The 18,895-nt window shown below is 44.0% G+C and overlaps 2 protein-coding genes across 7 annotated transcripts in view; one reads left to right on the top strand and one right to left on the bottom strand.

The window, feature by feature from the left end:
- Positions 1–13,221, bottom strand: part of LOC111948248 — a 44,553-nt gene extending 31,332 nt beyond the window's left edge. The window contains exons 1-2 of one of the 2 annotated variants that reach the window (XR_002874204.1): positions 13,114–13,221; positions 9,948–10,769 (exon numbers count right to left, since the gene is read on the bottom strand). The gene's annotated coding sequence lies outside the window, so the exon portion shown is untranslated. Of the gene's footprint in view, positions 1–9,947; positions 10,770–13,113 lie in introns of those variants that run through there. The other variant, XM_023960305.1, reaches the window with a different exon arrangement.
- The window catches only part of LOC101159451 (triple functional domain protein), a 127,749-nt gene continuing 121,783 nt past the window's right edge, over positions 12,930–18,895 (top strand). For 2 of the 5 annotated variants that reach the window (XM_023960294.1, XM_023960296.1), the window contains exon 1: positions 13,007–13,346. In XM_023960294.1, the coding sequence (XP_023816062.1) occupies positions 13,283–13,346 (64 nt within the window). In that variant the 5' untranslated portion in view covers positions 13,007–13,282. Of the gene's footprint in view, positions 13,347–18,895 lie in introns of all 5 variants that reach the window. The other 3 variants (XM_023960293.1, XM_023960297.1, XM_023960295.1) reach the window with 2 other exon arrangements.

Genomic DNA, 18,895 nt, shown 5'->3' on the forward strand with positions numbered 1-18,895 from the left:
GAAAGATCACTAAGGAGTTCAGCAATGTCTCTTACCACTTCTTTGCAGATGATATCCAGCTTTATTGCTCTTTTAAGCCATCTGAGACACACAAGCTGGACCTCTAATGAGCTGCCTGATGCAGATAAAAAATGGCTCTGTAAAAACTCTCTGCAGCTAAACTCTGAGAAAACAGAAACACTAGTTGTTGCCCCTGATGATGCTATACCAGGGATTAAACAAGAAAAATAAGACGGCCACCGTGGTGCAGACACACAGTTAGCTCAAGTTCTCTTGCCTAAAAAGCTGTTTAGATACAAGAAAAAACTACAGTCTCTACCTCCAATACTTGCTCAAACTGCATTTATAGCCTTCTTCCTGCTGATGCGCCTCACATAACCCTTGTGCTATCCTATGGCCCCACTCTTATATTGACGTGTTATCCCCACAATGAAAAAGGTTGATAAAGGTGAAGAGGATTTCATGTATTCCATGGACATCAGTGAAGATCACAAATCATAGAAGAATGGTTCAGCGCACTGTCTCGTGGGGTCTAGATGACCCAACTCCCAATGTTAAAGTGCCTAGGATAGCACAAGGTATACCTACGAAAAGAGGTAAATCAAGAGGACAACAGCGAATAAATCCTTTTTCCAGCTAAAAGGAGTCAGCACATTCTCTTCACAAGAGTTCTGGAGAATGGCTATGCCAGGCCACCTACTGAAGGTAAACATGGAAAGCCATCTAAGTCTTTGTTGGGACACCTATAACTGTTGATGATTATGCTCCTAGCTGGGAATGTTGAAACCAACCCAGGCCCGTTTTTTTTTATATTGAGCACATAGATCAGGGGTGGCCAGCCCTAGTCCTCAAGAGCCTCAACCCTGCCTGTTTTCCAGTTCTCCCTGGACTGCTTGATGCTGATAAAATAAATGAGGTGCGTTCAGTCAATCACGATGTGAAATCACTTGAGTCAGCACCCAAGACTCCATGTTAGTAATAGGTTCTCCCTCCTCAGCGACACACCCGCTGAACCCTCAACTCTGGTAATTGGCTCTTCTGTAGTTAGACACGTGGAGCTCCCAGCGGCTACAGTCAGGTGTTATCCGGGGGCCAGAGTTGGTGACATCGAGGGAGACTTTAGGATGTTAGCTGAAAGTAAGTCCTGGACCCAAATGACTGACATCCCAACCGATAGTGACCCCACCTCCACTGGCTTCACTTCCACAGCCACCGGATGCACCAATAATGCTAGCCCCATGGACCTCAAAAACATTTAAACCATTCCTCCCGGATTACCCTCATTCGGTTCAGAAGCCCCTGCTCATCCCAGCACCAGGGGACTGGCTGTGGTGGACCGAGCAGTAAAAGACAAGGACAGCAAACAATTTTATCAAAAACTTTCAAATTTATTTGGCAAATGTGTAAATGGGCAAAAATGGGCCCTTAAAAGAGGTCAAAGTAACAAAATTAACTCAAGCTTTAAATTTAACAGAGGACGACTGAACAAACTTACTTAAACTGACTAAACCAATTGTCTTCTTCTTGTTCTTGTGGTTTTATTGGCGGGAGGCACCGAAGTAAAAGTGCAGTACCGCCACCTACTGTGTTGGAGTATGGGTCAGAGTGGGGACACCACAACCCCAATGCATCAGTTAGAACTAATAAACAGACTTCAAACAGGTTTTTTCTTGGAAGAGGAACCAGACAGGTTCCCACTCTCTCCTTCTCTTTTTGCTATATTCATTGAGCCTCTTGCTGTAGCAATAAGACAGAATGAGAGCATTATAGGAATAAAAACCAAACACAGCCATCATAAAATTAGTCTCTATGCAGATGACATATTACTGTTTTTAAGGAATTTACATTCTGTAAATGAAACAGCAATGATCATTAATGAATTCTCTTCCATATCAGACGATTCCATTAATTGGAATAAGTCTGTGTTATTACCACTCAACAGGAATATGGAACAAAGGCTCACAATTCCAGTTAAAACAGGAAATATCAAATATCTAGGTATCTACTTTTCCCCCAAACTATCAGAACTGGTGCAGCTAAACCACACCCCATTACTGAAAAGCATACAGGACGATCTAACACGCTGGACCAACCTGCCTCTGTCCCTTATGGGCAAGGTAGCCACGGTTAAAATGAAAATCTTACCCAAAGTTAATTATCTCTTCTCAATGATTCCCACACAACCGCCATTAAAATGGTTCAAAACATTAGACTCATCCATATCAAGCTTTTTATGGAACAATAAACCTGCAAGAATTAGTCTAAAAACTTTAAAATCTGCAAAAAGCTGTGGAGGATTAGAATTACCTAATTTCCACAAATACTTTCTTGCAAATAGATTACAATACATCTTAAAATGGTAAAAAAATAATCCAGAAACCAACTCATGGTAAGACTTGGAACAGGCGTTATGTGGAAAGATCAACCTCTCAGAGCTACCATTTATTAGCCAAATAGTTAAAAAAACAGGATTGTTTCAAAACTATTAATATAAACACCACTTTAACAGCCTGGTGGGAGTTTCTCAAAATATCAAAATCATCAATTCAACCGTGCAAAATGACACCCATCTGGAACAACCCGGACATCCTTATAAATAAAAAAATGATTCACTTCCCAGCTTGGCAAGCAGGGGGCATAAACAACTAGAGCACGTAACTATTGATAGAAGATTCATAACTCCCCAGGAACTTCAAGACAAACATGGAATAAATAACTTCTTGGAATATCAGCAACTTAAATCAAGTATTACTAAAAAGTTGAAATATAAAGACAACGATTTAAAGCTACCAGATGTAGTTACCACTCTGATTAATTTTTCAATGAATAGAACTCTCTCCAAAATATACAAACTTTTATGTAATTTAGATAACAATATTTCCCTTCCGACAACAAAATGGGATGCAGATTTGAGCATCAGCACAGATGAAAGCTTCTGGTCAGAACTCTGCCTAAACACCTTTAAACTGACAAAAAGTCCATATTTGCAGCTAATCCATCTCAAAACTCTTCACAGAATTTACTACACTGGACAGAGAAGGTTCAAGATGGGTCTCAGTAACTCAGACATTTGCGAGCACTGTGACAGTAATCTACCCGACAGCTACATGCACGCTGTCGGTACCTGTCCAGGCTCTCTGGCAGCAGGTTTGTGTCGATTTATCGGTCTGGCTTAAGGTTTCAATCACGGCCTCACCGTCACTTTGTGTGCTTGGTGACATGAGTGCCATCGATATAGAAGAAGGATTAGCATCTATCAATTTCATAACTCTTTGTATTGCTAAAAAAAACATTTTAATAAATTGGAAAAACAAGAAAAATATAAACATAAGTCAACACAGAAATCTGCTGTTTGATCATATCAGCTTGGAAAAAACGTCAGCCCAAAGTTCAAGTAACTTTGAAAGAATTCGGTCTCTCTGGTCTCCCGTGGCTGACTCCATGACTTAGGGGGTGGGCGGCCTGGTCGTCGCTGCTCCTTGCCCTTCTGCCGTGGTTTGGGGTGGGGGTGGGGGCCTCCGGTGCCTGGCGGGGGCGGTGGGGGCTCCGTTGGTCGGGTGGTCGGGTCCGGTGCCTGGGTGGGGCGGGCTGGGGCGCTGCGTGGTCCTCTGGGCTTGGGTGTGGGGGCTTGGGTGGGGGGGTGGGGTGGTGGTCTGGCTTGGCTTGGCTTGGGGGGGTGGGGGGGAGGGGGGGGCCAGCACTGGGCGGGCTGACCATCTACACCTGGGGCTGGGATTGGCCCTTCCCTGGCTCTGGGACGGGACGGGACAACCCTCTTGGGGCCCCCGGTCGCTCTGGGGGTCATCCGCTTCGGCTGCGGGGTCTGGGGTGGGGTGGGGGCTTGTCGGCCCTGTCCTGTGGGGGGGCGTTCTGGGGGGGGAGGGGGAGCCCACTATTGGTACGGGGCCTTGGAGGGTTGACGGGTCGGGGTCGGGGGGGCCTGGGCTTGCTCCGGGGGGGGGCGGCGCTTTCTGGATCCTCTCTCTCTGTGTGCGGGGGATGGTGCTGGGCCTGGGTGTCGGCTCCTCGGGGGATGGGATCCCTGGGCTGGGGTGGCCTGGCCCCTGTGCTGGGGGGGGCTGGGGGACAGCTATTTGACCACCGGGGGGACAGTCTACCAGCTGTCCCCAACTTACCCCCTTCCTCATATTAGGGTGAAGGGGTGAGGGGTTTAGCCTGCGATGCGCCTTGGGGGGGAGGTACTTGGCAGTGGTACCCCTCCCATGGTTGCCGTATGTAGTGGGCCCCCCCTCTTTCGGTTTTATTTGCACCTTAGACATGTAGGGCCCTTGGTAGGGGGGGGTGCTTGGACATCACTGCCAGCAAACAGCGGACGTCCTCCTAGCACCCTACCTGCCAATTTTAACCGCACCTTGGACATTCAGGGCCCCTTGGTGGGGAGGGTGAGGGGACATCAATGTGAGTAATCAGTAGATGTCCCCTCAGTGCCCTACCCGCCAATTTTAACTGCACCCCCCTTAGTACACACACCCCTTCCCCCTCAAAATATACACTCCAACACATAAAACACACACATGCACACACACACACCCACAAACACACATACACGCACACACACATTTTGCAAGGAAGGTGGGACCTAGGACCATCTGTCCCCTACCCCTTCTCTGGTGGGGGGTACGGGTCCCTTGGCGGCGGCTGCCGTGTCCCCTGGGTGCCGGTTTCCTGGGCCCGGCGGTGCTCTCTCCGCTCGGGGGGGGGGGGACACCTATAACTGTGTCCGTGTCCCTGGGGGTGGGTTCGGGTCCTTGCCCCTGGGCGCTGGGCCCCGCCAAACTTCCAACAGTGGCCGAGCCTGGTCGGGCCATGTTTACAACACCCCTTGTGGGCCCCCCTTTTTCCCCGGGGTGCTCCCCTCCGGGGTGGGGGTGGCTGGCCCCTGCCTTGCTCGTCCCTGGACCAACCGTGGGCTGGGTGGGTGGCTGCCTGGAGTGCGTCTCCCTTGGGGGGTCCTGACTCGTACCTAGGGTTGGGGCGGGGGGATGCCCGGAACTCCTGGGTGGTGATGGGGTGCTCGTCTGGGGCTGTGGGTGCCCTTCTCGGGTGGGGCCCTGCGTTGGGCTCTTCCGGTGCGGCGGGGGGGCTGTTCTCCTGGTCGGGCTGGGGCGCCGCTCTCTTTCCCCCGTGCATCCCTGCTCTCTGGCTCTGGGGGCCTCGCGGCGGTCCTGCTGGCCTGGCCTGGGTGGCCGATTTGGTCGCCCGGGGGGCGGTTGTCCCCTGCCTGCTGCCGTGTGGCGTTGGGGGGTTCCGGCTGCCACTGCTGCTGCGGCGGGGGTCTGGATGTGGGGGTGGCTGGGCGCTCCTCCTCCTTATTGTCACATTCCACCATCCATTTTAGAAGAACATAAACACTCACCTGAGCACAGGTGTTAGCTCACCTTTGCACTAATAGTTTGCATGATTGAATGAATGAAAGATCTCACACTAGTTGGTTTAAAGGCATAAGTATGCGTGTGTGAACACTATCTGTTTTGTGTACATGTTGACATGTGGACATTTTTGCAGCTAGCAGGTGTGTTGATGACATTTCAGTGTGTGTGTGGACAGGCCCCGCCCTTTTTGTACTACATTTGAGCCTTGCCGTAATGATAGACAACCAGTAAACTTGTCTGCTCTATGCTGCTTCATGGTCTTATCCCCCCCTCCCACTATCACCCCCCCCCCCCCCCCCCCCTCTAACGTCCCTCTCTCTTCTTCCCTCCTTTCCTTTTCCGTCCGGTCCAACACCAAAGATTTTCAAACATAATTGAAATTAGTAAAGTTTGGCCTCAATTACAAAAGGGGTTTATTCAGTCATGCCTTTAGTTTGTCTGAAGATTAATAACCCCTCTTGTTAAAGTAAAATATGTCCAACACAAGAGGCCCTCAGCTCTCATCTGTCTGCCCAGCTGTTGGACAGGACAAGTTTAAAAAAGTTTAAAAAGTTGTTTAATTCTGAGATTCAATGGTAGATCCCCCCTTTCAACTTGTGATGACACAGCAGGAGTTGACCTCATAGCCCCAGTACATATTCTCAACGCCTGATTTTGGATGACCTCTATCTTATGTAACAGCGTTTTGCAAGCTGTATTGCAAACAATAATTACATAATCTGTGATTGACCTAATCATTGTAACTTATACAGTGGTGGACAAAATTGTTGGTACCCCTTAGTTAAAGAAAGAAAGTCCACAATGCTCACTGAAATGACTTGAAACATTCAAAAGTAAAAATAAATGAAAATTTATTGAAAATTAAGTCATCAAAATCAGCCATTACTTTTGAGTTTTCGATTAACAGAATTATTTAAAAAAACAAACTAATGAAATAGGGCTGGACAAAAATTAAGGGCACCCATAACTTCATATTTTGTTGCACAACCTTTTGAGACAATCACTGCAATTAAACGGTTTCTGTATTTGTCAATGAGCCTTCTGCACCTGTCCACAGGTATTTTGGCCCAGTTCTCATGAGCAAACTGCTCCAGTTGTCTCAGGTATGACGAGTGTCTTCTCCAAATGGCATGTTTCAGCTCCTTCCACTGATGTTCAATGGGATTCAGATCTGGGCTCATAGAAGGCCACTTCAGAATAGTCCAACCTGTAATTCAACATTTTGGTATTTTTCGACTATTTTTCAGTTTTTAGGAAACAAATGTCCGACTTTTTAAGATAAAACCAGGTGTTAACGAACGATGTCACATGACTTCCGAACGAACCGAGTACGCCCAAAGACGTGAGCGGCATCAGCCTCAGCAGTCTGAGTCGGACGTTGATGATGATGGCATACCCCTAGAGAAGTGCTTCTCAAATAGTGGGCGGCGCGATGCGATGCCAGGGGGGACGCGCAGTAGTGGCGGTTTAATGCACAGGTAATACGGGCAATTGTCCGGGGTGCAAATTTAAAAGGGGGTGGGGGGGGTGACAGCGGCTCAGTGCTTGGAAAAAAATCTGGTCCACTGTTGGTTTCCTATTATCTGTTCTATCACAGAGTTTGTATCGTAGCCACTTAGATTCTGGATCATGCTTGACTTCCTCTGACTGTGGTGGGACAGGAGTCACTTCATATTGATCACTTACATCATGTTGTTCATCCATTTTAACACGGTGATCTGGTTATTTTTGCAAGAGGCATGAAGGTCAGTCGTAGTAAGACAGAATACATGTGTCTGAACGAGAGGGATCAAGGTAGAAGCGTTAGGTTACAGGGGGCTGAGGTGAAGAAGGTGCAGGAGCTTAAGTACTTGGGGTCAACAGTTCAGTGTGATGGGGAGTGTGGAAAAGAGGTGAAGAGGCGAGTGCAGGCAGGTTGGAGCGGGTGGAGGAAAGTGTCAGGAGTGTTGTGTGACAGAAGAGTGCCAGCAAGACTCAAAGGAAAGGTGTACAAGACAGTGGTGAGACCAGCTCTGCTCTATGGGTTAGAGACGGTAGCAGTGAGACAGAGACAAGAGGCTGAGATGGAGGTAGCGGAGATGAAGATGTTGAGGTTCTCCTTAGGAGTGACCAGGTTAGACAGGATAAGGAACGAGTACATCAGAGGGACGGCTCATGTTGCCTGTGTTAGCGACAAAGTCAGAGAAGCCAGACTGAGATGGTTTGGACATGTTCAGAGGAGGGATAGTGGATATATTGGTAGAAGGATGTTGGAGATGGAGCTGCCTGGCAGGAGGGCAAGAGGACGGCCAAAGAGGAGATACATGGATGTCTTAACAGAGGACATGAAGTTGGCTAATGTTAGGGTAGAAGATGTCCATGATAGAGTGAGGTGGAAAAGGATGATTCGCTGTGGCGACCCCTGATGGGAAAAGCCGAAAGAGAAAGAAGAATCTGGTTATTTTTGCTCATACTCAATAAAGTTCTCTTCAGGCGTTGTTAGAGTCTGGGTCTGTTGCTCTGCACACGTTTTAGACAAAAACTTAACAAGCCTATGCTTCTGCACTTTCTTATTGTCAGGAAAATAAACAATATAAGCAGGACTATTTTATCATAACCAATGAAAACACCCTTTTCACTCCTTGGGTCTAGTTTACTTTAATCCTGTTTGTAAACAAAACAGTCAGTGCCAAACTTTTGCATCCAGGGGGGTATTCCAGAAAGCATGTTATGCTAGCTCTCACGGTAAGTTTGAGGCTAAGGAAGTTGACAACCTCAGATTTCAGTTCCGGAAATGGAGGTATGTTTCAGGGTATGTCAAGTTGCCATAGCAACTCATGCTCTGAACATAACCTGGTCTGGAGCAGGTTTAGTTGAAGGTTAGTTTGTTTACAGAGAGGTGAAGCAGCATGGCGTGTTCATTTGAAGATGATTTAGTGGATGAAGAAGCTCAGATAATACTTTTTCCACCATGAGAGGGTGATAAGACCACATATGGATGTTGGAAAGAGAAACTTTTTTACTTTGATCTAACTTAATTATTTGGTTCAGTTAAGATAAATCATTTTTTTGTAAGTCAGTTTAAAAATTACACGTAGTTTTCAGACAGTTATTGTACTTTCATTCAAATTAATTCAATTAAGTAGGTGTAACTTTGGTTCTGCTGTTAGATCGGCACCGCAAAAGATTCTGGGATATCATTCCCTTTGCCTGTCTGGACGGATTTTGGTTTAAGTGTGGGTTTTTGACCAAATGTGTTTAGTTGTTTAGCTGTTTTACTGTGTTTTACCGTGTTTCGCAGAGTTATTTTGCCCTACTAAGCTTACGTCTCTGCACCATGAGTGAGAGTGAAGGAGAAGAAATTAGGTTGAATAAATTTAACTCAATAATTTGTTACCAATAGAATTAATTCATTTAAGTTGGCAAAATTGGATACGTTTTATATATATATATATATATGAAATCATCATCTTTTGATGATGCAGCCGTGTTACTTTTTTGATGGACGTGTTATCTTCATACGCCGTCATTAAAATCTCAGACTCCGTCTCACTTAAGAACAGCGTTTTCTTTTTTTTTCACCACGCGTTTCCATGGTGACTCCAGAAATCGGCGATCTATTGAGAATGTCTTTATGTACTTGCTGTGCACGTGCATTAACCCAGGGTTACTAAGTCGAGCGTAATTACGCCAACTCATATCCGGTCTTTTGGAACCGACATACCCAGAGTAAGCAAGTTCCGGCGGATTTCAGCCAGAGTTCAGGCTTAAAGTCAGGCTAGTTTAAACATGCTTCCTGGAATACCCCCCTGGACAGATTAGGCCGTCTACCTGACAATGCCTCAACCGGTGTCTGCTCTATGCGTTTATTAAAACATCTGTTTCTCACTATAGCAGCAGTCTGGACAGCATAGGTCCACAACTGCTTCGGCAGATCACTTTCAATCAGCATATATCTTGCCATTTCAAAAAGAGTACACCAGTTTGGCTCTGCAGTGCCATTCTGGTGTGGAGAGTATGGAGCCGACGTCTCATGTCTGATGCACTGCTTACGCAGAAGGTTTTATCACATCCTTTTAGCATTTTACTTGTTTAATCTACTATTTTTTACTCTTATATTTTATGAAATTTTATCACATATATATTTATTCTTCGTTCTTTTTACATTTTATGATGTTTTATCACATCATTTTATTTGCTTAATCTAGATTTGTTATTCTTTTATTTTATGACATTTTATCATATACATATCTGTTTAATCTAGAGTTTTACTTGTATACTTTTTATGATATGGTAAATGGTAAATGGCGTATACTTAAATAGCGCTTTCTACCTTCTTACGAAGGCCCAAAGCGCTTTACAGTCACAGTCCCATTCACCCATGCACACACACATTCACACTCTGGCGGCGGCTCCGCTGCTGAACACTGGCGCCAACCTCCCACCAGAGGCAAGGTGGGGTTCAGTGTCTTGCCCAAGGACACTTCAACACATGGGCGTGCAAGGCGGGAATTGAACCTGCAATCTTATGATCATGGGTCGACCGCCCTACCGCTGCACCACGGCCACCCAGAATATCTTAACACATTTATTTTATTTCAAATGAGACTGTTTATGAGTGTTTTCTCCCCCTTGGCTGGGGTGTTTGGGTCTATACTGACACCCCTGCCAATAGGAGGACAGGGCCGACGGCGCCTTCTGATTTCTCTTTATTTTATTTATTTATTTTCCAATGGTGTTTGTCTTTGTGTATTTTATTGTGCGGGGCTAATTTAATGTATTTTATTTTATTATATTGCATTTGTTTTTGTTTTTATGTACAGCACCTTGAACTGTCTTTCTGGTCATGAAAGTTGCTTTCAAATGCTATATGAATAAAATGAAATAAAATATAAAATAAATAACTATGTATGGGGTCTCAATTAGCCATGTCCACCGTCTGGAAAGGCTTGTGAACTCTTACCTGAGGAAGTGGATAGGAGTTCCCAACTGCCTCAGCAGTGTTGGACTCTACAATGATGGAGTCCTGTCACTACCAGTCTCTAGCCTTGTGGAAGAATTTAAATGCGCCAAGGTGAGGCTTGACTTGTCACTCTCCGACTCAAGAGACCCAGTGGTGAGAAGTACAGCTCCAGTCCTAGCAACAGGGAAGAAGTGGACCCCTGCTGTAGCAGTGCTGCAGGCAAAGTCTGCTCTGCGCCATCGCAACATAGTGGGCCACGTCCGACCAGGCAGAGGAGGCTTTGGGTTAGGGGTGGTAAAACCTCTCTGGCAAAAGGCATCTGCAGCAGAACATCGAACAATGGTGGTAGAGGAGGTACGCCAACTGGAAGAAGCAGGTAGACGCTCCAAAGCTGTCGCTCAAGCAAGAAAGGGCAGATGGGCCGATAATTCAGTCTACACAAAACAGAATGGATAGTGTTGGTGAAGCGGAGTTTCATATGTCAAATAAGGAGCTCAGAGACACGTTTGAGTGAAAAGGATTTTCCTTTTCATTTAAGTACCCAGAAGTCCATTTGTCACCTCACGTCATTAACCTGTCATGCGCAGAACACCAATGGAGGAGATGTAACACTGTTTACCTTCCGCAAACATCCTGTTTCAACATAAAACACCAAAGATGAATGAAAATAATCTGTTATAATAGCATTAGAACGCGGAAAATGCCAAAAAGTGCTCCTCCTCAGACAGAAGCGTCACACAGATGTAAAGATCTTGTCTTAGGTGTAGGAAGAAAGAATTGAACTGGACATCTGCAGGGATACTAATGTATGGAGAGAAATTAGACTCAGTCGGATTTGTGCGTGCGTAATTCTTGATTTGTGCGTAAATTAGGATTTGTGTATGCATATTCTTGCTTTGTGCGTGCGTAAATTAGGATTTGTGCATAAATTTGGATTTGTGCGTGATTTGTTACTCACATAATACGTTTTGTGTATAAGTTAAAAAAATATAAAATGAAAAAAATACAAAATGCAATTTACGTGTGCACAAATTAAGACTACAACAGCTTGAAACTACTTACACACACACACACATCTTTAAAAAAAAAACGCACGAATCCCTTGTTACACACACACGAAGCCAAAGTTACGCACGGATCTACCGTGAGACTGTTTTCACATCTCACAAATTCGTCCGTAAGTGCTGCGTTTAAATACCAGTGGAATGCTCGGTCATCAGAATTTTCCCTATCAGCCTTCCCTTCTAAACGTATCCAGACAATGACTCAATCAATACATGAAGACAGTAGATGTTAGTGTTGAACATAGAGGCTACTTACTTCGGGGCGCTGACCACCGAGATGGGCCTCCATTCTTCCTGTGACTCTCTCAGTCTGACTGCCTTTGATTTTTCCGGAAGAAAAAAAACAGTGCCCCCTACTGGTCGTTCCTGTTACGCATTTTGTATCAATTCGGAGTCTCTGAGAATGATATACTTTTAATATATATATTAGCGTTTAAAAGTGAACGTCATATTCTCAGATAATAATTTTTATTTTCCTTTAAAGTTTTTTTAAGCCCTACTACACCCACTGAAGGAAATACGTTTAGAAGGGAAGGCTGATAGGAAAATTCTAATGACCGAGCATTCCACTGGTATTTAAACGCAGCACTTACGGACGAATTTGTGAGACGTCAAAACAGTCTCACAGTAGATCCGTGCGTAACTTTGGCTTCGTGTGTGCGTAACAAGGGATTCGTGCGTGTTTTTTAAAGATGCGTGTGTGTAAGTAGTTTCAAGCTGTTGTAATCTTAATTTGTGCATACGTAAATTGCATTTTGTATTTTTTTCATTTTACATTTTTTTAACTTATACACAAAACGTATTATGTGAGTAACAAATCACGCACAAATCCAAATTTATGCACAATTCCTAATTTACGCACGCACAAAGAAAGAATATGCATACACAAATCCTAATTTACGCACAAATCAAGAATTACGCACGCACAAATCCGACTGAGTCTAATTTCTCTCCATACTAATGGCTTCAACTGGCTGCAGAGATCCTGCAAACCACCCATCAATGAATAAAACATTAATAAATTGTAATTAAAGACTCTGCTTCACTTCTCTCAAGCAACATTTCGACTTTAATCTTGAAACTTTATTTCGACTTTAATCTCGCCATTTCGATTTTTCCCCCCTGTAAGTGAGGGGAAAAAATTATCCTCCAGAAATGTTTTTCTCACCGTTGCCTTAAAACTCTGTCGTAGAATGCCAAACTTTACTGGGAGGAAAAATCACATACAGTGGGCGTGCCTCAACGCATTTAACTCCGCCTGCACACTGCACCCAGGGGCTTCCCCCATAATTTGGTGGCAGAAACCAGTTCCGATTTGAGCCAGTAGATGGTGCCATTGAGTCAGTGAACGAAGAACTGTAACCGAACTTTGACTGAACCAGCTGACCCGTTTCTGTTTGAACCCAGCTTCTTCTCAGTGAATGAGTAACTACACATCTGGACAAGTCATTACATGAAAGAGACGATGTTCAGTCAAAAACTATCTATATCCGAACATAAATGTTCGTGGGCGGGAAAACGTGTTTTTTCCTAAAAGTTAAACTGGGGTTTTCAATGCCCTTCATAGAAGTTGAGACGCCCTCGCGCTCTGAAGATCAAAGAATTACTTCTGAAAGCACGCAAGCTAGCCCCTCCCGCTCCTCTCCATTCTCCCCGCGGCATCTCTCCGAGGAGGAGCCCGGTGCTCCCGGCAGACCGTTTCCAATTACGTTACCTCAAGATGGAGGCCTGCAGATGGCTCCGCTGATGTTCCGGAGCCGCGGTGACCGTCCGTGTGGCTTAAGGAGGCTTCTGTTCCCACGGTGGTGTGTCTGTAGACCACATTATCTATCGGTTTTGGGGCAATCTACTCAGGAGATCCTGAAGTCCAGGTTGGAGCAGCCATGAGCTCCGGTGAAGGAGCTGAGGAGACGAAGGACGCCGGTGGTCTAGATGCGCTAAAGAACGGTAAGCAACCAGAAGAAGAGTGAGAGAGGCTGAACAGGACCTCACGAATCAGTTCCCCGTTAATCCTGCTACACATGCCATGGGGGATATGCTTTGCACTTGTGTGTTCGGATTTGTGTCTGTCACATAAACACACTGGTTGTTTGAGCTGCTTTGTTTCTTGAAAGCGGTTCTTGAGGATGTGTTAACGGTCAGCAGCACAAAGCACGCGCGTGCAGACTCATTTTAACAATATTTTCCATCCATGTTCTCACACCAACTTCTCAGTGAGAACGTTTTAGTAAGCCGGGGCACTAGTCCTCCAAGTTCCATCCCCGGACACCTCCCGATCCCCCAACGGTTGGTCAGAAGTGTTATGAGCATCACAGAAACAAAGGCTGATTTCCGTACAGGTTACCACCTTCATCCCACGTTACGACGCCGTTATTACCAGCTTGATATCCTGGAAACTCGTGTCCGTTTATGGATCTCTACCCACATTTCCATCACGCGCTAGTCTGCAAGCTAACGAGTCATCAGACTGATTTGGTGAATCTCCTGTCCAGCTTGGCTGGACCTGAAAAATGTTGGCCGTTTGTTTCTTGTCTTATAGGCAAATAAAGACGACAGGGCGGATCGTGTTTGTCAGATAGCTGTTTTTGTTCGTACTGTCAGAAGGTTTGCCATGATGTAAACAATGTTAGCTTGGGTGTTTTGATGCTAACTCTGGTTAGCTAACGGCTTCCAGGCCAAAAGTTCTTCCGTGTCACATGTTTTATGGGAAACCTTAGAAATACCACATACGTTGATTTGGTTCCATTCTTGCCACTGAACAAAGGACAGCAACTTCCCACGACAGATACTACATTTAGGCTGGTAAATTTAGGTTATCGGGAAAAACAAACCATTAGTCACCTAAAACTAGAAGGATGGCATTTGTCAGTTTTCAAATTACCCAAACCTAATTGGAGTGGCAAAACAAAATTGGCTTAAAATAATAGTTCTCTTAGTTCTGTAGTGGGGTGGCTATGGAGTAGAGGTAGACCTCTGGTTGGATATCGCAGGTTCAATTCCCTCCCTGGCTGCCCATGTGGGCACCAGGAAAATGCACCAATAAAACTTTGACACCATGTGTGTCGAAGTGTCCTTGGGCCAGACATCGAACCTTGCTCCTGGCGGTTACAGTTGGTGCCAGTGTTGGACAGTGGAGTGTTTGATTAGGACTGGGACAGTGAGGCCCTTTGGGCCTTCTGACAAGGTAGAAAAGTGCTAAATAAGTATACGCCATTCACCATGAGTTTTAAATCATTGTTTTAATATGAAAACTCGAGTAAATCTATACATCCATAAAAATAGTATGATCCTACCTCCAAAGCACATAATGTAAATGTTTGTGAATCATTTGAGGGGAACTAAACTCTTGCTGATATGTCAGAAGACTAAGTGCAGCCAGACCAGTTTAGACTCTTTTAAAAAAAAAAAAATTATGCACAAGAGCCATTCTTTTGCTCTTGCACATCAAATATAAATTAATAATCATAAACTTCATTAGTATAGCACCTTTCAAGATAAAAATCACAAATGTCTTATATCTTACTGTGTCATTAGATATTCCAGTCTAAATGATTTATGTATTGATAAACAAAAATCCTAGCACTGAAGTTCACAGTCAAAGGCCACTGCTTTAAATTGATCCTCCCTTTCAGTAAGGCCTCAGCGACCGTTTCAAGGACCTCTGCAGTTCATAGTCTTAATACACAAAAGCCCACCAACGAAGATATCAACAATAGATGGATTTTTTTCTTGCTGGCACTAGGGTTGTGCCGATGGATCGTGATGGGTGACTGAGATCCCGATGGAGAGACACCATCGTGATGCCACGCCCCCGCCACGCTGCGAGTAGACACCATAAGCCACGGTTACATGTGCAAAATATCTTGATCGGATTAATGGTCGGATTAGAATCCAACCGTGTACGTGGGCTCAGAAAAATGTTTTCAGAATATAACAAACGTTCACATGGGTCACCCTTTCGGTCGGAATAAATCATTCGCACATTCGCAGTAGGGTTTGACAAACCGGAATGACTGAGGATATGACTTCCGCCGAGCGGCTATATACATTGACATGTCAGCTCCGTAATATACGAGACGATCTTCTAAATGTGCTTTTAATAATGTTACAATTATTATGAAGCGCCTGTTCGCCTGTTTTAATTTTAATCCGTGTGGAAAGAAGCCAGAATTAGCAGTATGCTAACACGGGCTAACAACATTAGCTCTCTATTACTGGTGTGTTTTTTTAACCAGCCCTTTTACTACCATATTGCTGCCGCGACACAGGCAGAAGGAGGGGAGATCTGCTCTCCCGTTCTCCTCTCTTTCCACTGCTGCTCCTTCTTAAACACCCACAACAGTGTGGCGAGCCGGGGATTAGCCCCGCTTTAAGCCCGTAAGTCTCATTGGAAGTGGGGAATCACGGGTGTAAATTTCCTCATCATAACTGTGGGATGTTATGTTGATTATATGGTTACTGTTATTTACTACTGTTATTTTATGTATGATACCTCAATTGTGAATAAGTAAAAAAACAAAAAGAAGTCAGGTGCATGCTGTTTGACAGATGTGAGAATGTTCAAATACATGAGCTGACGCAATGCTGACCCCTCCCACAGTGAGACCGCCAATGTCAAGCTTATCATGTTGGTAACAACATGCGGCTGTACACTGGTGCAGCTTATGTGTGCAAGAAATTAAAATACTGCTTGAAATTGGGTGGTTGCGGCTTATACACAGGTGCGCTTAATAGCCTGGAAAATACGGTAAACGGTCCAAGATCCCTGAGCTGCGGCTCTCAGGGGTTTTTGTAAAATAACTATCATGTTCTCAGATTCTCGTGGTGCCTTTAACACCGTCAGGCAGAGCAAGTGGGCAGGAGGAAAACAGTAGCGCAAGCATGCGGAGGGGGCGTGTCTGCAGCTGTAAACGCCGACCAGTCTGTTAAAGTGGTGATCTCGTAGGGGACACGTGAACGGCCAAACAAAAAAAAAAACTTTTATCCCCCTAGTCTAAGACCACCCATTTCTGCGTAAAATGAATTAAATTTGCGTCAAGGTTCCCCTTACTATCCTGTCAGCTTGCTGCTACGATGACTGTCTGTGTAGAACACGCTGGAGGGGGGGTTGCACGCAGGGGAAAACAACGAACAGGTAGAGAGGCGGGGGCGGGGCTTAGACTCACCGCTTATGATTCCAGACAAACTAATAGCTGCTTCTATGGAGAGAAATTAGACTCAGTCAGATTTGTGCATGCGTAATTCTTGATTTGTGCGTAAATTAGGATTTGTGTATGCATATTCTTGCTTTGTTCGTGCGTAAATTAGGATTTGTGCATAAATTTGGATTTGTGCGTGATTTGTTACTCACATAATACGTTTTGTGTATAAGTTAAAAAAATATAAAATGAAAAAAATACAAAATGCAATTTACGTATGCACAAATTAAGATTACAACAGCTTGAAACTACTTACACACACACATCTTTAAAAACACGCACGAATCCCTTGTTACGCACACACAAAGCCAAAGTTACGCACGGATCTACCGTGAGACTGTTTTCACGTCTCACAATTTCGTCCGTAAGTGCTGCGTTTAAATACCAGTGGAATGCTCGGTCATTAGAATTTTCCTATCAGCCTTCCCTTCTAAACGTATTTCTTTCAGTGGGTGTAGCAGGGCTTAAAAAAACTTTAAAGGAAAATAAAAATTATTATCTGAGAATATGACGTTCACTTTTAAACGCTAATATATATGTTAAAAGTATATTATTCTCAGAGACACCGAATTGATACAAAATGCGTAACAGGAACGACCAGTAGGGGGCACTGTTTTTTTTCTTCCGGAAAAATCAAAAGCAGTCAGACTGAGAGAGTCACGGGAAGAATGGCGGCCCATCTTGGTGGTCAGCGCCCCGAAGTAAGTAGCCTCTATGTTCAACACTAACATCTACTGTCTTCATGTTTTGATTGAGTCATTGTCTGGATACGTTTAGAAGGGAAGACTGATAGGAAAATTCTAATGACCGAGCATTCCACTGGTATTTAAACGCAGCACTTACAGACGAATTTGTGAGACGTGAAAACAGTCTCACGGTAGATCCGTGCGTAACTTTGGCTTTGTGTGTGCGTAACAAGGGATTCGTGCGTGTTTTTTAAAGATGTGTGTGTGTAAGTAGTTTCAAGCTGTTGTAATCTTAATTTGTGCATACGTAAATTGCATTTTGTATTTTTTTCATTTTATATGTTTTTAACTTATACACCAAACGTATTATGTGAGTAACAAATCACGCACAAATCCAAATTTATGCACAAATCCTAATTTACGCACGAACAAAGCAAGAATATGCAAACACAAATCCTAATTTACGCACAAATCAAGAATTACGCACGCACAAATCCGACTGAGTCTAATTTCTCTCCATATGCTTCCAAATAAAAAAAAAATGTCCTCCATGAAATCATTATAATTTATTGGGTTTACTGGATTTAACGAAAAAAAAATAAATAGATGGAGTCTGCATCAAAGTGAATTTGTTTCTATCATCTCATCGATCTTAACTCTGGGTGTTTGATAGACACAAAAGTCTATTCAAGGTTGTGGAAAATGGACAAAAGATCAAAGGAAACATCACGCTCATAAAGAATACAAATAATTAAATTAAATAATTTAATTAATATCCTGACAGCATTTTGAATAAATACAATTATTGGCAAATGAACTATCGCGATATATCTGCAAAAACATTGATTAACATTACCATTAACAAGATGGTAAATGTGAATATTAAACCAGATAAAACCACTAAAGTTCAATGATATTAATCAGGCTAATGCCAAACATGAGCAAGCAGGCAAGCCATGATCAGCACTTGATTACGCTCACCCGGAAATGACGTCACAGAAGCAGATTCAACCTGTCCAGCCTGCCAGATGTGTCCCTTCCTAAAGAGCCAAAAGCAGGTAGAATAAAAACCACAAAACGCTGTTCATTTGGCTTTTGTCTCTTTCCTGATTTTTCCCAGTTTTCCATGTTTTGTGCTGAATTTGGGAGAAAAGTGTGGAAGATAAGTATTGTTCATGCATTATCTTTGGCAGGGGATTATTTTTACTGTGACTTTGTCTAGTTATTGTCATATTTTCACACATCTTCTCCACCCCTCTCTCAGTTTCAACGTATTACCGAGAAAGTAATTGGCTGCTTGCATCCATGCAGCCATTGCCTGCTTTCACAGCAAGATTGTGATGGACTTTATGCTGTTTCATTTGTGATAATTTATTCATCCGTGAAGCCTCTTAAAAATCAATAGTACAGCTCAATATCTGTTGTTTTCCTTAAAATATCATCACACTGGTTTAAAGATTGTTCTTACCCTGTCGCCTTGTGTTAGAAACAAACCCCTTAAGCAGAAGAAGGGAAAGAGGTCATTGAGTTGGCAGGTTTCCCCAATGCCACAGGGTGTTAATAAAGATGACTTCAGAACAGGCAGAAGCAAAATGATGTCTCAATGTTTACC

Source organism: Oryzias latipes, chromosome 11 (assembly GCF_002234675.1).
Source record: "Oryzias latipes chromosome 11, ASM223467v1".
Taxonomy (NCBI): Eukaryota; Metazoa; Chordata; class Actinopteri; order Beloniformes; family Adrianichthyidae; genus Oryzias; species Oryzias latipes.